At 40.3% G+C, this 23,143-nt stretch overlaps 1 protein-coding gene and 1 non-coding gene across 2 annotated transcripts; one reads left to right on the top strand and one right to left on the bottom strand.

The window, feature by feature from the left end:
• The first annotated feature begins 8,031 nt into the window (after window positions 1-8,031).
• LOC130971483 (small nucleolar RNA R71) lies at window positions 8,032-8,139 on the top strand. Its single transcript, XR_009082700.1, has one exon. It is a non-coding gene; the product is annotated as a small nucleolar RNA R71 (small nucleolar RNA).
• Window positions 8,140-13,711: 5,572 nt separating this feature from the next.
• On the bottom strand, window positions 13,712-14,548 carry LOC130966112 (uncharacterized). Its single transcript, XM_057890877.1, has one exon. It carries the CDS (start codon window positions 14,546-14,548, stop codon window positions 13,712-13,714), a length of 837 nt encoding a protein of 278 aa, XP_057746860.1.
• Between the last annotated feature and the right edge of the window lie 8,595 nt (window positions 14,549-23,143).

Below are 23,143 nucleotides of genomic sequence, written 5' to 3'. Positions count from 1 at the left end.
CATAACTCTAGACCAGGAATTATAGTTCTGAGTGTTCAAGGTAACAGTAACAATAGAGATTCCCGGATTCTCACCTGGATGCAAGTAATAAACACTTGACGGATCTGATAAGAAATTGGCACTTGATTTTGCGCTTGATAATTGTATATTTGAGAGTTTGCTCAAAACCCTTGCTAAGCTTTGAAGTTCTGCTGGAGAAAACTCTGAATCTGGAGTTTGATTCACCTCAGGGTCTGAACTGGAGTTGTTTGCCATTGTGACTAAACCACAGCTCCAATTGCATCACCGACACCCTTTCTTCAATCTCGATCTTCCGCGCTCACCGCACCATGATAAAACCGAGTTCTTGATCGAGATTTTGGGAGAAGAATTAGGGAAGAAAAGAGAGAGAGAGAAAGAATAGTTTCTGTATATTGATTCAGAAAGAAAAATTGAGTAAAAATAAGTTACAGATTGCCTACTATTTATATTACTAACTTATCCCTAATTCCTAATTTAATTTAAAGCAATTAACTAATTAAGATAATGATACCCTGACTCAGCAACACTAATTTCTAACAGAATTTGTTATACAAATTTTGTTATACAATCAATTTCAACTTGCTATCATAACTGAATACATTTTCATCTCTATCATATATTATTATTAATATAATCAAATTATTACTAAATAAAATTTATTATGTTAACAATAAATATATTACGATGATTAAAGTTACATAACATAAAACATGTATTTATTTTTTTTTTTTTGAAACAAAGAAAGCTCAGAGTGGAGCATAAATAACAAGAAATAAAAGAAATCTTAACACAAAAGAAAACTGCCTATAGGAGAGACATCAAATGCCTTGGCCCCCAGTACTGTCATCAACACCCATCAACACCCATCAGGATCACTGGAAGTCCATTCTTGGTAGCTCAAAACCGTCCTGCTTTGTATTTCCGCAACAGCTGCTTCTTTATTTTTGAAAATTCTATCGTTCTGTTCCCACCAGATGTTCCAGATTACTGCGAAAAATCCAGTCAGCCACGTCCTCTGCTCTTGCTTCCCAATGTGCATTCCAGTCCAACTTTCAAACAGTCCTTTTATGGTACCAGGAACAGCCTAATCTGTACAAAAATATCTCAACTATGTACACCACACCTGCCATGTAACCTCACACAGGAGAAATAAATGCTGTACCGATTCTATCTCCTTTTTACACAGGACACAAGTATTATCAATATTGGGAATAACACCCAATCTGCTCAACCGCTCCTTTGTATTAACTCTATCAACTAGCACAAATCATCTAAATAGCTCTATTCTCGGAGGTACCACGTTGCTCCAAATGGTACTGGTGAAACTATAACTTGTGATCTCATCATTCAGAGTTTCCGAATGGATGACTTGCAGCACAGAGCTAGTGGAAAAGACACCCTTCTTATCAAACTTCCACACAACAGCATCCTCTCAATCCATTGAGAGCTTCACTGGTCTTAACCTCTCGTGAAGTTGATGCACTAGGTCCATCTCCCATTGGAACAATTTTCTCCTCCACTGAAAATTCCAAATCCACTCTAAGCCATCCCAGAACCCACAGTCTCGTATCACATCACCTTGTTGATTTGAAATGGAGAAGAGTCTTGAAAAACTCATTTTCAGAGGACCTCCATGAACCCAGTTATCTTTCTAAAACAGGGTTTTGCTTCCATTCCCTACCTCCATTGCCAGGCCGCTGGTGCACGAAATTGTGATCAATACTTTTCACAACTCAAATAATCCCCGGTAATGAATCCAAAAACTTGGTGTTCAATACCATGGCATAAACACAACTTCGCACAACTAACCAACAAGTGCACTGGGTCGTCCAAGTAATAAACCTTACGCGAGTAAGGGTCGATCCCACGGAGATTGTTGGTATGAAGCAAGCTATGGTCATCTTGTAAATCTTAGTCAGGCAGATTCAAATGGTTATAGATGATTTATGAATAAAGCATAAAACAAGGATAGAGATACTTATGTAATTCATTGGTGAGAACTTCAGATAAGCGAATGGAGATGCTTTGTCCCTTCCGTCTCTCTGCTTTCCTACTGTCTTCATCCAATCCTTCTTACTCCTTTCCATGGCAAGCTGTATGTTGGGCATCACCGTTGTCAATGGCTACAGTCCCGTCCTCTCAGTGAAAATGTTCAACGCACCCTGTCACGGCACGGCTATTCAGTTGTCGGTTCTCGATCATGTCGGAATAGAATCCATTGATTCTTTTGCGTCTGTCACTAACGCCCCACAATCGCGAGTTGAAGCTCGTCACAGTCATTCAATCATTGAATCTTACTCAGAATACCACAGACAAGGTTTAGACCTTCCAGATTCTCTTGAATGCCGCCATCAATTCTAGCTTATACCACGAAGATTTCGATTAAAGAATCCAAGAGATAAACATTCAAGCCTTGTTTGCTTGTAGAACGGGAGTGGTTATCAGGCACGCGTTCATGAGTGAGAATGATGATGAGTGTCACATAATCATCACATTCATCAAGTTCTTGAGTGCGAATGAATATCTTGGAATAAGAACAAGCTGAATTGAATAGAAGAACAATAGTAATTGCATTAATACTCGAGGTACAGCAGAGCTCCACACCTTAATCTATGGTGTGTAGAAACTCCACCGTTGAAAATACATAAGAACAAGGTCTAGGCATGGCCGAATGGCCAGCCTCCCAATACATGATCAAAAGACTCAAAATGATCAAGGATCCAAAGATTCAAAGATCTAAAGATGATCAAAGATCCAAGGATGAAAGATACAATAGCAAAGGGTCTTACTTATAGAGAACTAGTAGCCTAAGGTTTACAGAAATGACTGAATGACAGAAAAATCCACTTCCGGGCCCACTTGGTGTGTGCTTGGGCTGAGCTTTAAAGCATTTTCGTGTAGAGACTCTTCTTGGAGTTAAACGCCAGCTTTTGTGCCAGTTTGGGCGTTTAACTCCCATTCTTGTGCCAGTTCCGGCGTTTAATGCCGGGCAGTTTTGAGCTGATTTGGAACGCCAGTTTGAGCCATCAAATCTCGAACAAAGTATGGACTATTATACATTGCTGGAAAGCCCAGGATGTCTACTTTCCAACGCCGTTGAGAGCGCGCCAATTGGGCTTCTGTAGCTCCAGAAAATCTACTTCGAGTGCAGGGAGGTCAGAATCCAGCAGCATCTGCAGTCCTTTTCAGTCTCTGAATCAGATTGTTGCTCAGGTCCCTCAATTTCAGCCAGAAAATACCTGAAATCACAGAAAAACACACAAACTCATAGTAAAGTCCAGAAAAGTGAATTTTAACTAAAAACTAATAAAAATATAATAAAAACTAACTAAATCCTACTAGAAACATACTAAAAATAATGCCAAAAAGCGTACAAATTATCCGCTCATCACAACACCAAACTTAAATTGTTGCTTGTCCCCAAGCAACTGAAAATCAAATAAGATAAAAAGAAGAGAATATGCAATGAATTCCAAAAACATCTATGAAGATCAGTATTAATTAGATGAGCGGGGCTTTTAGCTTTTTGCCTCTGAACAGTTTTGGCATCTCACTCTATCCTTTGAAATTCAGAATGATTGGCTTCTATAGGAACTCAGAATCCAGATAGTGTTATTGATTCTCCTAGTTAAGTATGATGATTCTTGAACACAGCTACTTTATGAGTCTTGGCGGTGGCCCAAAGCACTCTGTCTTCCAGTATTACCACCGGATACATACATGCCACAGACACATAATTGGGTGAACCTTTTCAGATTGTGACTCAGTTTTGCTAGAGTCCCCAATTAGAGGTGTCCAGGGTTCTTAAGCACACTCTTTTTGCCTTGGATCACAACTTTATTTCTTTCTTTTTCTCTCACTTTTTTTTCGTTTTTTTTTTCTTTTTTTTTTTGCTTCTCTTTTTTTTCTCTTTTTTTTGTATTCACTGCTTTTTCTTGCTTCAAGAATCATTTTTATGATTTTTCAGATCCTCAGTAACATGTCTCCTTTTTCATCATTCTTTCAAGAGCCAACCAATCATGAACAACAAATTCAAAAGACATATGCACTGTTTAAGCATACATTCAGAAAACAAAAGTGTTGCCACCACATCAAAATAATTAATCTGTTATAAAATTTAAAATTCATGCAATTCTTCTCTTTTCCAATTAAGAACATTTTTTATTTAAGAAAGGTGATGGATTCATAGGACATTCATAACTTTAAGGCATAGACACTAAGACACTAATGATCACAAGACACAAACATAGATAAGCATAAGCATGATTTTTCGAAAAACAGAAAAATAAAGAACAAGGAGATTAAAGAACGGGTCCACCTTAGTGATGGCGGCTTGTTCTTCCTCTTGAAGGTCTTATGGAGTGCTTGAGCTCCACAATGTCTCTTCCTTGCCTTTGTTGCTCCTCTCTCATGATTCTTTGATCTTCTCTAATTTCATGGAGGAGGATGGAATGTTCTTGGTGCTCCACCCTTAGTTGTCCCATGTTGGAACTCAATTCTTCTAGGGAGGTGTTGATTTGCTCCCAATAGTTTTGTGGAGGAAAGTGCATCCCTTGAGGCATCTCAGGGATTTCACGATGAGTGGGGTCTCTTGTTTGCTCCATCCTTTTCTTAGTGATGGGCTTGTCCTCATCAATGAGGATGTCTCCCTCTATGTCAACTCCAACTGAATAACAGAGGTGACAAATGAGATGAGGAAAGGCTAACCTTGCCAAGGTGGAGGACTTGTCCGCCACCTTATAGAGTTCTTGGGCTATAACCTCAGGAACTTCCACTTCTTCTCCAATCATGATGCTATGAATCATGATGGCCCGGTCTATAGTAACTTCGGACCGGTTGCTAGTGGGAATGATTGAGCGTTGGATAAACTCCAACCATCCCCTAGCCACGGGCTTGAGGTCATGCCTTCTCAATTGAACCGGCTTCCCTCTTGAATCTCTCTTCCATTGGGCGCCCTCTTCACAGATATCTGTGAGGACTTGGTCCAACCTTTGATCAAAGTTGACCCTTCTAGAGTAAGGGTGTTCATCTCCTTGCATCATGGGCAAGTTGAATGCCAACCTTACATTTTCCGGACTAAAATCTAAGTATTTCCCCCGAACCATTGTAAGCCAATTCTTTGGGTCCGGGTTCACACTTTGATCATGGTTCTTGGTGATCCATGCATTGGCATAGAACTCTTGAACCATTAAGATTCTGACTTGTTGAATGGGGTTGGTAAGAACTTCCCAACCTCTTCTTCGAATCTCATGTCAGATCTCCGGATATTCACTCTTTTTGAGTTTAAAAGGGACCTCGGGGATCACCTTCTTCAAGGCCACAACTTCATAGAAGTAGTCTTGATGCACCCTTGAGATGAATCTCTCCATCTCCCATGACTCGGAGGTGGAAGCTTTTGCCTTCCCTTTCCTCTTTCTAGAGGTTTTTTCGGCCTTGGATGCCATAAATGGTTATGGAAAAACAAAAAGCAATGCTTTTACCACACCAAACTTAAAAGGTTTGCTCGTCCTCGAGCAAAAGAAGAAAGAAGAGAGTAGAAGAAGAAGAAATAGAGGAGATGGAGATGGCTTTGTAGTTCGGCCAAAGGGGGAGAAGTAGTGTTTAGGTTGTGTGAAAATGAAGGAGTGAAGATGTGTTTATATAGGGGTGGAGAGAGGGGAAGGGTTCGGCTATGGGAGGGTGGGTTTGGGAGGGAAAGTGGTTTGAATTTGAATGGTGAGGTAGGTGGGGATTTATGAAGGATGGGTGTGGGTGGTGAAGAGAAAGATGGGATTTGATAGGTGAAGGGTTTTTGGGAAAGAGTGGTAGAGGTGATTGGTGAATGAGTGAAGAAGAGAGAGGGTGGTGGGGTAGGTGGGGATCCTGTGGGGTCCACAGATCCTGAGGTGTCAAGAAAAATTCAACCCTGCACCAAGTGGCGTGCAAAAATGCACCCTTTGCCAATTCTGGCGTTAAACGCCGGGCTGGTGCCCATTTCTGGCGTTTAACGCCAACTTCTTGCCCTTTTCTGGCGTTTAACGCCAGTCTGGTGCCCCTTTCTGGCGTTAAACGCCCAGAATGGTGCCAGACTGGGCGTTAAACGCCCATTTGCTAGCTTCACTGGCGTTTAAACGCCAGCAAGTTCTCCTCCAGGGTGTTCTATTTTTCTTTCTGTTTTTCATTCCATTTTTACTTTTTCAATTGATTTTGTGACTTCTCATGATCATCAACCTACAGAAAACATAAAATAACAAAGGAAAATAGATAAAATATAACATTGGGTTACCTCCCAACAAGCGCTTCTTTAATGTCAGTAGCTTGACAGAGGGCTCTCATGGAGCCTCACAAATACTCAGAGCAATGTTGGAACCTCCCAACACCAAACTTAGAGTTTGAATGTGGGGGTTCAACACCAAACTTAGAATTTGGTTGTGGCCTCCCAACACCAAACTTAGAGTTTGACTGTGGGGGCTCTGTTTGACTCTGTTTTGAGAGAAGCTCTTTATGCTTCCTCTCCATGGTGACAGAAGGATATCCTTGAGCCTTAAACACAAAGGATTCTTCATTCACTTGAATGATTAATTCTCCTCCGTCCACATCAATCACAGCCTTTGCTGTGGCTAGGAAGGGTCTGCCAAGGATGATAGATTCATCCATGCACTTTTCAGTCTCTAGGACTATGAAATCAGCAGGGATGTAATGGTCTTCAACCTTCACCAGAACATCCTCTACAAGTCCATAAGCTCGTTTTCTTGAATTGTCTGCCATCTCTAGTGAGATTCTTGCAGCTTGCACCTCAAAGATCCCTAGCTTCTCCATTACAGAGAGAGGCATGAGGTTCACACTTGACCCTAGGTCACACAGAGCCTTCTTGAAGGTCATGGTGCCTATGGTGCAAGGTATTGAGAACTTCCCAGGATCTTGTCTCTTTTGAGATAATTTCTACCTAGACAAGTCATCCAGTTCTTTGGTGAGCAAAGGTGGTTCATCCTCCCAAGTCTCATTACCAAATAACTTGTCATTTAGCTTCATGATTGCTCCAAGGTATTTAGCAACTTGCTCTTCAGTGACATATTCGTCCTCTTCAGAGGAAGAATACTCATCAGAGCTCATGAATGGCAGAAGTAAGTCCAATGGAATCTCTATGGTCTCAGTGTGAGCCTCAGATTCCCATGGTTCCTCATTAGGGAACTCATTGGAGGTCAGTGGACGTCCATTGAGGTCTTCCTCAGTGGCGTTCATTGCCTCTCCCTCCTCTCCAAATTCGGCCATGTTGATGGCCTTGCACTCTCCTTTTGGATTCTCTTCTGTATTGCTTGGAAGAGTACTAGGAGGGAGTTCAGTAATTTTCTTACTCAGCTGACCCACTTGTGCCTCCAAATTCCTAATGGAGGACCTTGTTTCAGTCATGAAACTTTGAGTGGTTTTGATTAGATCAGAGACCATGGTTGCTAAGTCAGAGTGGTTCTGCTTAGAATTCTCTGTCTGTTGCTGAGAAGATGATGGAAAAGGCTTGCCATTGCTAAACCTGTTTCTTCCACCATTGTTGTTGTTGAAACCTTGTTGAGGTCTCTGTTGATCCTTCCATGAGAGATTTGGATGATTTCTCCATGAAGAATTATAGGTGTTTCCATAGGGTTCTCCCATGTAATTCACCTCTTCCATTGAAGGGTTCTCAGGATCATAAGCTTCTTCTTCAGATGAAGCATCCTTAGTACTGCCTGGTGCATTTTTCATTCCAGACAGACTTTGAAAAATCAAATTGACTTGCTGAGTCAATATCTTGTTCTGAGCCAATATGGTATTCAGAGTATCAATCTCAAGAACTCCTTTCTTCTGATTTGTCCCATTGTTCACAGGATTCCTTTCAGAAGTGTACATGAATTGGTTATTTGCAACCATTTCAATTAGTTCTTGAGCTTCTGTAGGCATCTTCTTCAGATGAAGAGATCCTCCAGCAGAGCTATCCAAAGACATCTTGGATAGTTCAGACAGACCATCATAGAAAATACCTATGATGCTCCATTCAGAAAGCATGTCAGAAGGACATTTTCTGATCAATTGTTTGTATCTTTCCCAAGCTTCATAGAGGGATTCTCCTTCCTTCTGTCTGAAGGTTTGGACTTCCACTCTAAGCTTACTCAATTTTTGAGGTGGAAAGAACTTTGCCAAGAAGGCATTGACTAGCTTTTCCCAAGAGTTCAGGCTTTCTTTAGGTTGTGAGTCCAACCATATCCTAGCTCTGTCTCTTACAGCAAAAGGGAATAGCATAAGTCTGTAGACTTCAGGGTCAACCCCATTGGTCTTGACAGTGTCACAGATTTGCAAGAATTCAGCTAAAAACTGATGAGGATCTTCCAATGGAAGTCCATGGAACTTGCAATTCTGTTGTATTAGAGAAACTAATTGAGGCTTAAGCTCAAAGTTGTTTGCTCCAATGGCAGGGATAGAGATGCTTCTCCCATAGAAGTCGGGAGTAGGTGCAGTAAAGTCACCCAGCACCTTCCTTGCATTGTTGGCATTGTTGTTGTTTTCGGCTGCCATGGGTTCTTCTTCTTTGAAGATTTTTGTTAGGTCCTCTACAGAGAGTTGTGCCTTAGCTTCTCTTAGCTTTCGCTTCAAGGTCCTTTCAGGTTCAGGGTCAGCCTCAACAAGAATGCTTTTGTCTTTGCTCCTGGTCATATGAAAGAGAAGAGAACAAGAAGATATGGAATCCTCTATGTCACAGTATAGAGATTCCTTGAGGTGTCAGAGGAAAAGAAAAATAGAAGGAGAGATGGAGTTCGAATTGTTCCTTGAGGAATAGTGTTAGTCCATAAATAGAAGGATGTGAGAAGAGGGGAAGAAGTTTTCGAAAAAGATCTTAAAAACATTTTGAAAAATAGTAATTGATTTTCGAAAACTAAGATTGAAAAAAAAATCAAGTGATTTTTGAAAAAGATTTTGAAATTAGAAATCAAAAAGATATGATTGAAAACTATTTTTGAAAAAGATGTGATTAAAAAGATATGATTTGAAAAACAATTTAAAAAGATTTGATTTTAAAAATTAAGGACTTGCCTAACAAGAAACGATTATGATTCAAACATTAAACCTCTCTCAGCAGAAAAGGCAACATACTTGAAATGTTCAATCAAATCATTAATTGTTAGCAAGTATCTTTGAAAATGGAAAGAAATTGATTTTGAAAAAGATTTGATTGAAAATATATGATTTGAAAAATATTTGATTTTAAAAAATTTTGAAAACTTGAAAAAAAATCTGAATTGAAAACAAAATCTTCCCTCTTGTGCCATCCTGGCGTTAAACGCCCAGAATTGTGCACATTCTGGCGTTTAACGCCCAAAGCACTACCCTTTTGGGCGTTAAACGCCTAGCCAGGTACCCTGGCTGGCGTTTAAACGCCAGTTTTTCCTTCTTCACTGGGCGTTTTGAACGCCCAGCTTTTTCTGTGTAATTCCTCTGCTGAATGTTCTGAATCTTCAATTCTCTGTATTATTGACTTGAAAAGACACAAATTAAAAAAATTTTTTGGATTTTTAATAATGATGAATAATTAAAATGCAACTAAAATCAAATGACAATGCATGCAAGACACCAAACTTAGCAGTTTGTACACTATTGACACTAACAAAATGAGAATGCACATGAGAAACAACAAAACACTCAAGTCAATAGAATTCAAAGATCAAAACAAGGAAATCATCAAGAACATCTTGAAGATCACTTAAGACACATGAATGAATGCAAGAAGAACAGAAACATGCAATTGACACCAAACTTAAAATGAGACACTAAACTCAACAAGAGACATACAATATTTTTTATTTTTTTTTATGATTTTGTAAATTTTTTTGGTTTTTTTTTTTCGAAAATTAAGTGGAAAAGAAAATAAAGGTATCAAAATTCTTAATGAGAATTCTAGGAATCATGCAATGTTAGTCTAAAGCTTTAGTCTAAAGGAATTAGACATGGATAGCCAAGCTTCAGCAGGACATTGCATTCAAGAGCTAAATTGATGAGAATCAATCAGCTTTGGTGATGATAAGATCATCACCTTGAAACACTAGAATTCATTCTTAAGAACTCTGAAAAATACCTAATCTAAGCAACAAGATGAACCGTCAGTTGTCCATACTCGAAACAATCCCCGGCAACGGCGCCAAAAACTTGGTGCACGAAATTGTAATCAATACTTTTCACAACTTAAATAATCCCCGGTAATGAATCCAAAAACTTGGTGTTCAATACCATGGCATAAACACAACTTCGCACAACTAACCAGTAAGTGCACTGGGTCGTCCAAGTAATAAACCTTACGCGAGTAAGGGTCGATCCCACGGAGATTGTTGGTATGAAGCAAGCTATGGTCATCTTGTAAATCTTAGTCAGGCAGATTCAAATGGTTATAGATGATTTATGAATAAAGCATAAAACAAGGATAGAGATACTTATGTAATTCATTGGTGAGAACTTCAGATAAGCGAATGGAGATGCTTTGTCCCTTCCGTCTCTCTGCTTTCCTACTGTCTTCATCCAATCCTTCTTACTCCTTTCCATGGCAAGCTGTATGTTGGGCATCACCGTTGTCAATGGCTACAGTCCCGTCCTCTCAGTGAAAATGTTCAACGCACCCTGTCACGGCACGGCTATTCAGCTGTCGGTTCTCGATCATGTCGGAATAGAATCCAGTGATTCTTTTGCGTCTGTCACTAACGCCCCACAATCGCGAGTTGAAGCTCGTCACAGTCATTCAATCATTGAATCCTACTCAGAATACCACAGACAAGGTTTAGACCTTCCAGATTCTCTTGAATGCCGCCATCAATTCTAGCTTATACCACGAAGATTTCGATTAAAGAATCCAAGAGATAAACATTCAAGCCTTGTTTGCTTGTAGAACGGGAGTGGTTATCAGGCACGCGTTCATGAGTGAGAATGATGATGAGCGTCACATAATCATCACATTCATCAAGTTCTTGAGTGCGAATGAATATCTTGGAATAAGAACAAGCTGAATTGAATAGAAGAACAATAGTAATTGCATTAATACTCGAGGTACAGCAGAGCTCCACACCTTAATCTATGGTGTGTAGAAACTCCACCGTTGAAAATACATAAGAACAAGGTCTAGGCATGGCCGAATGGCCAGCCTCCCAATACATGATCAAAAGACTCAAAATGATCAAGGATCCAAAGATTCAAAGATCTAAAGATGATCAAAGATCCAAGGATGAAAGATACAATAGCAAAGGGTCTTACTTATAGAGAACTAGTAGCCTAAGGTTTACAGAAATGAGTGAATGACAGAAAAATCCACTTCCGGGCCCACTTGGTGTGTGCTTGGGCTGAGCTTTAAAGCATTTTCGTGTAGAGACTCTTCTTGGAGTTAAACGCCAGCTTTTGTGCCAGTTTGGGCGTTTAACTCCCATTCTTGTGCCAGTTCCGGCGTTTAACGCCGGGCAGTTTTGAGCTGATTTGGAACGCCGGTTTGGGCCATCAAATCTTGGGCAAAGTATGGACTATTATACATTTCTGGAAAGCCCAGGATGTCTACTTTCCAACGCCGTTGAGAGCGCGCCAATTGGGCTTCTGTAACTCCAGAAAATCCACTTCGAGTGCAGGGAGGTCAGAATCCAACAGCATCTGTAGTCCTTTTCAGTATCTGAATCAGATTTTTGCTCAGGTCCCTCAATTTCGGCCAGAAAATACCTGAAATCACAGAAAAACACACAAACTCATAGTAAAGTCCAGAAAAGTGAATTTTAACTAAAAACTAATAAAAATATAATAAAAACTAACTAAATCCTACTAGAAACATACTAAAAATAATGCCAAAAAGCGTACAAATTATCCGCTCATCAGCCGCTAACCATTTTCTGTCGTACCCTTTGTTCTTTTATATTCAATTGGCATATGTCTTTCCAGGGTCCTCCATTTACCGGGAAGTGCTGGTATGCTAACATCTCATTCGGGTTCAGATTATAGCACGAACAAACAATCTTTTTCCATAGCGGATAATCCTCCTGTGAGAACCGCCACCACCATTTAAACAAGAGCGCTCTGTTTCTAAGCACTGCATCCCCAACTCCTAAGCCCCCATTCTTTTTTGGTGCCTAAACCAGCTCCCATTTTACTAGGGGTATGCCATAATTTCCATCCTCCTTACACAACAAAAACCGTCTCTGTAGGCCAATCAGCTTAACAGCAACCGCCTTCGGCATCTTGTACAGACTAAGGTAGTACATTGGTTGGCTATTCAGCACAGATTTAATTAGGACAAGTTTACCTGCCTTGTTGAGAACCTTCGCTTTCCATAAGCTTAACTTCGCTTCCACCTTATCTATAATCGGTTTCCAAGTCTTTACCAGGCGCGGGTTTACTCCTAGAGAAATCCCCAGGTATCTAACAGGTAAAACAGCTTACTTGCATCCCAGGATATCACTTGCTTGATCAACCCATCCTTGCTCGCAGTTCACCGAGATCAGATTCGACTTATCAAAGTTTATACTCAGACCTGACATCAGCTCAAAGCATCTCAACAACCTCTTATAATTCACAATCGTTCCTGTCTCCGGGGGACAGAACAAAATGGTATCATCCGCGAACTGGAGATGTGATAATTCGATATGATCTCCCCCTACCAGTAACGGAGCAATGCGCCCATTCCTGACAGCTTCCCCCAACATCCGATGCAAAATGTCAACCACAAGCACAAACAGAAGCGGTGACAGAGGATCCCCTTGCCTCAGGCCCCTCTCCATATTGAACGGCTTGGATGGGGATCCATTCACAAGAACTGACATAGTAGCTGTGCTGACACACTCCCTTACCCAACTCCTCCATCTTTGGCCAAAACCCATCTTCTGTAATACAATATCAACAAAGCTCCATCTAACTTTATCATACGCTTTTTGGAAATTCAGCTTGATTATAGCCGCTCTTTTTCTTTGCATCTTAAGCCAATGAACCGTCTCACAAGCTATGAGCGCCCTATCATGAATTTTCCTGCCTTTGACGAATGCAGTCTGAGTCTCTCCTACTAGTCCTGGCATAACTGAGCTCATCTTTCTTACTAAGACCTTTGAAATCACCTTATACACACACCCCAGCATACTAATTGGCCAGAAGTCCCTGATCTCCTTAGCACCCACAAACTTTGGGGCAAGTGTCACCCACGTGACATTCACATCTGTGGGTAACTTGGCATTTTGGAAGAACCCCATGACTGCTGTAGTGAACTCCTGTCCAATGTCTTCCCAACACTGCTTGATAACATTCAAGTTGTACCCATCACTACCGGGAGCCTTATATGAGTCACAGTTCCACACTGCCTCTCTGATCTCCTCCACAGTCGGCAATACCTCTAATGCCTCAGCCTCCTCCCTATCAATCTGTTTGAGCAACCCCTCTCTAATCCCAATTCTCGGAGCATAGTCCTGCCTATACAGATCCTTGTAGAACCCCCTAATTGCAATTTTTATTCTTGCCTGATTCTTTACTAGCCGTCCATGAATCATCAGTGCATCAATTCTATTATTCCGCCTTCTAGTTGAAGCAATGTTATGAAAATACATGTATTCTTATCCATATTTGTAGCGTGTTTGGACCGAGACATCTGCTTCCAGTGGATCTCCTTCCTAGTATACCATCTTTCACAGAAGCTCACTAACGCCTTCCTTCTAGCCTCTGTCGTACCATCATAGACCCCCTAACTATCCATAGTATCAAGCTTCTTTATTTCGTCCTCAAACATCATCAGTCTCTTATCCATATCACTGAAATTATCCTTGTGCCACTTCTTCAACCGTGTAGTCAATGCCTTCAGTTTACATGGGAATGGAGCATCTCCCAGGCTTCTCCATTCAGTTTTGACCATCCGCAGAAAGCCCACATGCGTGAACCAGGAATCCAGACTTCTGAAAGGACGAGGGCCTCCTCTTACCCTTGCATCTTCCACAATCAATGGGCAGTGATCGGACAACCCTCTTGGGCCCCCCTTGAGGCGAATATCAGGAACCTTCTCAGCCCATTTGATGTTAATCAGAACCCTGTTGATCCTGCTACATGATTGCCCCCTGAACCAAGTGAATTTTCTGTCCGAAAGGGGTAGGTCTATTAACTGCATGTCCTGTACCCACTCCTTAAACTCTTCTGCTGTTGCCGGCAAACTATTCACCTCTTTGCGATCTTCCACTTGCAATATCTCATTAAAGTCGCCAAACAAGCAGAAAGGAACCTGGCAAAGCCCCGCAATATAACTCAGCTCTTCCCAAACCACTCGCTTCCCCTCCCTACCATACGCCCCATACACCAAGCATAACGCACAATGAAACTTCATCGTTGTTAACACTCCTTCAATGCATAACCACCTCTCCCCTTTATAGCAATTACGCTTTTGAAAAAACAAGTCATCCCACATTAGCAGTAAGCCCCCGGCTGCCCCTACAGACTCCACAAACTCCAACCCAACAGCACTACTTCCCCAAATTCGTGTAACATCATATTTAGTAATCACCTCCCTCTTCGTTTCGAGCAAACCTAGCATACTTAAATTATAATTTTTCTTCAGTGACTTCACCATACTCACTTTTCTGTCACCCCTCAACCCCCTAATATTCCAACAGCTTATAATCATGGAATCACAGTTTTACTCACCTTATTTTTATTCTTCGGACGACACATTCTCGCCTTCTCTTTCTGTTTTGCCAGCTTTCTTTTCACCGCTATTTTTTCATTCTGGGCCTGCAAGATACTCATAATGTCTTCATCCTCATCGCACAAAACCGCACCCGACTCCACTGCCAGTGCCCAAGTTTCTGCGTTTTCCTTCACATGTTCTTCCTCCTTCGATAGCCCGACCTCGTCTCCCCCCGAATGTCGCCACCCCCTGTTTCTGATTCATCCCCTTGGGATGCTACTTTTCCTTCCAGCTTTCCATCCACAAGCTTCCCCTTCTAGCTTCCCTGTTCCAAGTTTCCCGCGCCAACCACAGAGGTCCCACCAGCCTGCTCCTCTCCGTCCGAGGCCATCAGCGCCTGCACCATGGCTCCCCCGCAGGTGTTTTGGCCAGCCATCCTCACTGCCTCACCATCCTCGCCTACCACCCCTGCTGTGTGCAGCGCAGAGATCTTCGTATCTGGCCCTGGATCTCGGGTCCCAGTCTCTGCCAAGCATCGTGCTGCCGGTCTCTCCCTCTCCGCTTCAGCCATAGCTCCATTAATGGAGTCATCGCGCGTATCCGTTCCCTCCACCCCCTCTTGAGTCATGGGACAAACCCTTTTGTAGCCAGACCGCCCCACTGCCTCAGTGGATTGGATCCCATCAATCCGGTCTTCCATCCTCAGGCCCAAATCAAGCCCAGCAAGCACCCCACTCCCCTTAGGCCAACACACACAATCCCACGCCCTGATTCCTTTTTGCCTCGGTAATGGGCTATCATGCCTCAAGCCCAATTCACACTCCTCACCGTTGCAATGTAGAGTAGGATCAGACAATGGCTGGCCCACACTATCCAGAACCCATGGCCTACCAACCCTTTCAAGGACGCCTCCGTCCCTATTTAGGTAGTTCTGCGTAACTGTTCTCTCAGAGTCCATCGCTTCTCTCCCACCAGATCCCTGAAATTCTGCCATTCCATGATCTTGGTTACAACTAACAGAATCTGATTCATTCCTCTCTCCTTTGAATTTTGAAAAATCATCGGTAAAATCATTCAACAACACCTCCTGAATTACGATTATGTCCTTCTCATCATCCATCACCTTTGATGCAATACCAATCAGGTCGGCCGCCGGATCATGTTGCACAGCCATTCTCGTCCGGCTAGCGGCCCCCAGTCCAACAATTCTTCCCGCTGCACCTCCGGTATGGCTCCCCATCGAGCTCTCTGCCCCACCACCCTCCACTTTCGTCTCCTTCACAAAGACCTCAAACCCAGCATTCCCAACAGTAATATGCACCCATTCTCTGATGACGTCAAACACACATGTATCCACCTGAACCCTCCCTGCCCTAAAGGATGCACCTGCCTCTGTCGGTACAGCACATTGAAGCACTTCACCCCACTGTCCACCAATCATCTTGAACGTCTCCGGCGCCCAGGCATGCAAAGGCACCCCGCAGCACTCTAACCAGACTGTTCGAGTGTCGCAACGATCCGCTTCTTCCCATCGCCAGATCCGATAAAAAAATTGTAGCAGAGTATCCATCTTGAATGTAAAAGCCTCATCTGCCTGTTCCATCGTCTGGAAAATCAACAACACTTTTGACGCCCCGATCTCTCTCACATCCACTATCTGAGGCATATTTTTGCAGACAATCCTCTTCAAAGAATTTATATCTGATGGCGTTAATGTTTTCCCTACTAAACTCCTCCCCAGCCACTCCTTATTCACATCAACTGTGGGCACGTTGATCCGTTTCGTACATCGACTCTCCTGCTGCATTGCCGGTGGTCCACTCCCTGCCAGTTCCATCACTGCATGGGCAGTAACCACTTCTTTCCCATGATGCCTGTCCACTGATCCTCCCTCTCGATGTCGTCTCGATGCCCCATGCCCCTTCTGCTCTTTCACCTGCGTTTGTCTCCTAAACCTGGCTTTACCTACCGATAATACTTTACCACGTAACCTCCAGTTATTCATCTCTGCTATAGCTTTCAGAGCACCCCCTTTCGTCGTGTATCGGACAAAAGCAAACAAATAAATTGTGCCTGCTTTATGTTTTCGGCATAGATAAATATCGTTAATTCTTCCCGTCCATCCGAACAAATGATATAGTTCCCTCCTTGAGATATCCGCAGTTAAATTATCCACAAACACAGAGAAAGACTCATTTTCCAATCGCTGATATTCTTCTCTATTCCAGACCTTCGGATCCTTTGGATGTGGTTGTACATTCCTAGCTCCTCCACTCCTCACTTTGTTCATCATTGCAGTTTTCTCACTTTCCTGATTAATCCAAGTCTTACACAATTGAGTTTTCCAAACAATTCGAAGGCAGTAACATAATCAAATTATTAATAAATAAAATTTATTACGTTAGGTATAAATATGTTACAATGATTAAACTTACATAATATAAAAATTTTTAAGTTTCTCCAAAAATATTTAGTCAAAAAATTTAACATTCATCATGTTTCCATAACAAATAAAGTAAATTAAATATATTATAATAATAATACATACACCTCATATTATTTTTACTATTATAATAATATTATTAGTAACACCAAATATTTTTTATTAATATCCTAAATTTTAATTATTTTTTTATTTTTTACTAATCATATAATATATGCTAAATATAAAATTACATATTTATGTAATGCGTTAATTATTATCTCTTTTTTTAGAACATGAAATAGCTGACACCAATTTATAAATAAAAAATATTATTACAATGTAAATTAGTGAAACATTTTAGTTTTTGTGGTGGAAGAGACTGTAACTTTTTTTTTTGTAAAAGAGACAGTAACTTCTTACAATGTTGTCATTTTTTTCTCTTTTTTTTGTAATAACTTATGTTTTTTTATTTTTGGCCAATAGTTTATATGAGAGAGAATTTTTTTTAGACAGGATTTTTTTCTAAAATAAAATAAAAAAATAAGTAACTCCCCAAACAAGATTTTCGAACTTTAATTTTCAGAATGTAATTTTTTTTTTCTTTTACATTAAGGGGCCGCACCCCCGGCGAACTCTATATAAATTATGCAGTTTGCCACACCCCAGGCAAACTCTATAATTTATATAGAGTTTGCTGCAACCTCGGTGAACTTTAGGTTGGGTTTCCAAAATAAAAGCTTGGCTGCTGGAGAGTGGAGCTCAAAACCACAATTTTGTTCTCCACTTTTGCTCTCATTATAGACATTTTTTCTCTACAATATTAAGAAATATATTGTTATCCATTTATTATGATGGTAAAATAATGTATGATAAAAAAGATTCTATCATTTTTAGATTAGGGCAACCGATAATTATCTATATGACACCGGAAGTCAACAGCCTAATAATAGCATTGAAGAATCTCATATTGCATTCCGTTAGACAGTAACAGACAAAAAGAGTGAAAAAATTTATTACAGATATCCGACCGAAGTAGATGACAGTTTGTTTTATAAAAAGGTATATCACAGTTGTCTTGGCTCTGTTGATTAACGCAGCATATTCGAAGTCGTAGCGTGAGTTCGCTGATTATTTTGGCCGTTTGAGGGGCAAAAATGTAGCGATCACAAACTGGCTTAAAGAAATGCCTTGATCACAGTGGGCGCAGTATGCGGATGAGGGTCATCGATTTGGTCACATGACGACGAATATCTCTGAGTGAATTAACGCTGTCATGAAAGGTTCTCGCAATTTGCCAATCACGGCTCTTGTTAAGTTAAGTTATTTCTATTTGGGTGAACTTTTTGCTAGGAAGCATTCAGAGGCCCTTGCCCAACTTCAAGTCGGTGCTGAATTCTCACAGATGTTAATGAAGGCTATAGAATTCAACAGTAAGCACATTAACACTATGAAAGTTTACTTGTTTGATTGGTTGAGGACTAACTCCCGGTCGAAGAGTTAGCGGCAGTGCTTGGATCCATACAGTAGAATTACCAGGTACTACTTGATGACAGTAAGTGTGACTGTGGGTATTTTCAGACTCTCCATCTTCCTTGCATCACGTCCTTGCAGCTTGCTCTCATGCAAGACTTGATTGGAAGCAGTTTGTACATCCTGTGTATCGCATGGAGTCAGTCTTTAATGTTTACAGATAAGAGTTTTGACCCATAGGTCACGAGAATGACTGACCATCCTATGACGAGCCCCATATTCGATCCAACCCTAGGATGATGAGAGTGAAGAAAGGTCGCCCCGTCAGCTCCAAGATTCGTAACAACATGGATGACGTTGAGCATAACGGGGAGAAGACGTGCGGATTGTGTCGTCAAAGTGGTCACATGCGTAGGACTTGTTCTGCTCTTGATGGTGGAGGGGAATCATCTAGTCGATGTTAGTTATCGGTATTGTTATAGGATAACTATATAATTGTAAGCTTTCTTTAATGTAATTTACTTCGGTAGAAAAGTTGGTTATGGAGCACTTGTATGAACTTTAAAGTTAACACAATGATGTTAAATATAATAAACGTCAATGGTTGTCGTCACATGCTAACTGTATATACATTTTTCTCACAAAACTAATTGTTTGTACATTACAAATTCATACAACAATCATAATTTCACAAAACCTACTAGCCACGCCCTTGCCTACCACCACATAGAGCAGCACGTTGTCCACGAGGCCTCGGGTCGAAACACCCACCTGTGCCACACACAGGAGGCCTGACATCGCGCTGACCTCGACCGAGCGGAGGATGCGGATCAGGCACTGGAGTGCTCATCTGGCCCCTCAGCATCGCATAATCTGCAATGGAGGATGACCCGCTAGACGGATCATCCATGTGTCGTGGCTGTTATGCAGACTGAGGAGGAGTAGTTTGCATCTGCGAAAATGGCTAGGTATGCTGCGACATCACCATAACATCCAGCAGCCCACCATCACCTCCCTACATCAACCTCATCATCCAGTCAGACACCAACATCGTCACATCAATCATGTCCTACGTATCCAAGATGGGCTCGTAGTCCGTCTGGGGCCTGAGCCCCGATGGGTTGAATGGGAGCTAAAACTGGGTCCCCAAGTCAAATGCAGACTAGGCCTGACCTCCGGTGTATGTCCCTGGTGGCTAGTCCCGGCCTCAAAGTGATGTGACCCAGGTGGTCTCAGGGACAAGTAGTCTTCGAGGACGGGTCTTGAAAGAGACCCAACTGCCGCCGAGGCTTCAACTTCAGCTATCACTATTGGAACTAGACCATGCAATTGTGGGTCAGCATACAGCATCCACTCAACCTGTTCACAAAATGAAAATTAATGAAAGCATTCAAATTTCAAATGCAATATTCGTATTTAATTAAAATAAATTTGTAATTTATAAATATTTATCACTTACGTTCAAGATGCCAATCTCGTTCAGGGTACGCCTGTAATACCTAAACCTGTGCTCACCTCTGACATTGTCTGCCTGGTACTGAACCCACCAACAATACCGAGAATGAGGCTATATTATTGCTCAATTTCATTAACTAGTGAATAATTTAGCGAAGAGTTTTTACAAAAACAGATGATACCTCTCGACTAGCGAAAACCGGCGAGTATCAAATACATCAGGCTATAGTAGCGGGATATGGTAATAGGCTCAGGACAACAGCAAGCTAACGCAACCACCCAAATTTCACTGACCATGCTCCGTGACACGACACGTCTGGCGGTACAGCCATGCCAGCACAGCCGAGCCCCACGATAACCCACCACATGTTTCAAGGTCCTCTAGGAAGGAGAGCCATTTGATGTGCATCCGAGGGCCAGATACATCTGGGAATAGGATATCCCCGATCAACTGCATGATATATCCTCTCGTGTACCTTAACAGGCGCTCCTCATTGGCGTATGGCTCCAGCTCTCCGCATACCATATTGTGGAACCATGTGAGCTTCACAGTCCACTTGGTCTGTGACTACTGTCATCTAGGCCAGGACCAGCACCCAGTAGCTGCTGGCAGAAGTTCTCAATGAACCATCCTAATGGTGCTGCTCCCAACCACCTATGCATCCACTAATAAGATCACCGTCAATCTTGAGTCCCAGCTGATAGGCCACGTCCTGTAGGGTGATAGTCATCTTCCTGCATGGTAGATGAAACGTGTGGGACTCAGGCCTCCACCTCTCTATCAACGCTGATGCCTATAGCCAATCATGCTCGAACTCAACCATATATCACTTACTCAAATCTGGCTCGTCTGAGATATAGCCTAGTTTGCTCCAGTGACCGTCTCATCAAATTTCCTTTGGTGCGCAAGATCCGAGAAGCCTACCAAACAGAAACAAAAAATAAAAAAAGGGACAGTAAACACATAAAATAATAAATTCACCGTTTATTAATTACAATAAAATAAACAACAGTGATAAACATGTACTACTCGATCAAGTCTACCAGTGATGTGCTCAGCCTGATCCAATCTGCAAAGCGTATCCTCGTTGCCCAATAACTACTGCTCCATCTAACCACACTCTAGTAAAATAAAATAGTAAAATAAAATAACATATACTGAACTCAGTTTCTTTCACATTAACTAAATTCTTAAAAAATATATTTAAACCTACTAATTGTCTACATTATTTCTTAATCACTTTTTAAACTTACTAATTAAAATTTAACCCAACTAACACCCTAAACAACCTTAATCAATAACTAACTAAACTCTAAATTTTACTAATCATGTTTCTTTCTAATCTAACCTAACCTAACTAATTACACTAATTACCTTTTAATTCACAACTTAAACTAACTATTCTGACTAAACTTACAAAGAATTGACTAATACCTTATACTAATTAATAGGTTATAAATAATAAACAACAACTATACTTGAAAATAATAACATAAAAAACCTAACTAGCATGTTATATACTCTAACTAACATGTAAACAGTGCACAGTAACTCTAAATAGCATTTAGTTAGTAACTCTAACTAACATGTAAACAGTAAACAATAACTCTAACTAACATGTAATCAGTAAATCTATTAATCTAACTAACATGCAACCACTAAACAGTAATTTTAACTAACATGTAAACAATAACTCTAACTAACCTGAAAATAGTAACTCTAACTAACATATTATTTACTGACCTGAAACTGAAATGTCGTGGATAATGAACTTCGTGGACGTCAAAAGACAAAAAATCTTGTACAGAAGAATCTGACTATCGCAAGTGAAGGAGGAACAAAGTGAATTTAGAGGAGAAATTTGGAAGGAATGCGACAAATGAGAATGGCCCCACATTTATATACTCTGCCGAACTCAACCTAAAGTTCGTCAATGGGTGCGGCAAACTCTATATAAATTATAGATTTCACCGGGGGTGCAGCGAACTCTATAATTTATATAGAGTTCGCCGGTGGTGCGGCGAACTTGCCTTTATGCCAAAAATAAAATCGCATTCTGGAAATTAAAGTTCAATGATCTTGTTTGAGGAATTAATTATTTTTTTATTTTATTTAAAAAAAATCCTATATATGAAGACATATTTGAAGCCTTTGTCTGAGTCACTTTGACACACCACCTGTCACATCCTTCGAAATCAAGCTTTTTAGTAACGAATATTTGTTCGAAAGTCTTCATACAATAAGGTTTTTTCTTTCGTCCAATTGGTACACAACATAAAAAAAAAAAGAGCAGCTCTAAATGCTCATTAACCAAATAACTTCATCCCACTTATCAAAAATTATAATCACCAAACTCACATTAACCAAACATTTATCTTAACATAAACCTCCAACAACACGTCAGAATCCATAGGTATGGATGTTTTTGTGTATCCATACTAGAAATTTTGTCTAATAGAATATGCTTATTTTCATTGTTATCAAATTCAGACCGAATTGGTCGGTTCGACCAAAAATCTAATAAACCGAACTCTTAATTGATTCGAACTAACATTCAAACCGTACAAACAAACAAATCGATTAAACTCAAAAACCGGCCTAAACCGATCAACCCGTACCATTTCAAAAAATTGGCATTGCTGGGATTCGAATTTGTGCGTGTTGGAACATAGAGGACTTTGCAACTACTTGGCTAAGATACTTTTTAATGTTATAAATGTCTTTGTATAAATATATTATAACTTATTAGACATATCCTAATTAATAATTTTATCTTATTAACTCTTTTAGTCATGCAGAATTTAAAATTTTCTTATCTTTTCGTCTTTTTATTCTAATGAATAATTTTTAATTTAATTTAATTGAATTTTTTTATTTTATATTTATTCATTTAAATTAATTATTTTTTATTTTACATAATTATTAAAAAACATTAAATATTGTTAAATATCTCTAAATTAAAATGATAAACAAAAATATTTTTATTAATTATACCATATTTTTGTTATTGATAATTATATAATATTTATTAATATTAACTCTTTTAACATATATTTTATTAATATAATTAATTAATAAATTATTGAAATATTAAAATAAATTAATTTAATATAAAAAAATTATTATAAAAAAAATTAAATTTTATATAATT

The sequence above is a fragment of the Arachis stenosperma genome, chromosome 3 (genome assembly GCF_014773155.1).
Source record: "Arachis stenosperma cultivar V10309 chromosome 3, arast.V10309.gnm1.PFL2, whole genome shotgun sequence".
NCBI lineage: Eukaryota > Viridiplantae > Streptophyta > Magnoliopsida > Fabales > Fabaceae > Arachis > Arachis stenosperma.
The sequence above is the reverse complement of the archived record's forward strand: the minus strand, read 5'-3'. Positions and strand labels throughout refer to the sequence as shown.

What these genes read in the sequence shown, in the direction of transcription:
- LOC130966112 (XM_057890877.1), bottom strand. Translation starts at nt 14,548, where the DNA reads ATGCTAGGTTTGCTCGAAACGAAGAGGGAGGTGATTACTAAATATGAT.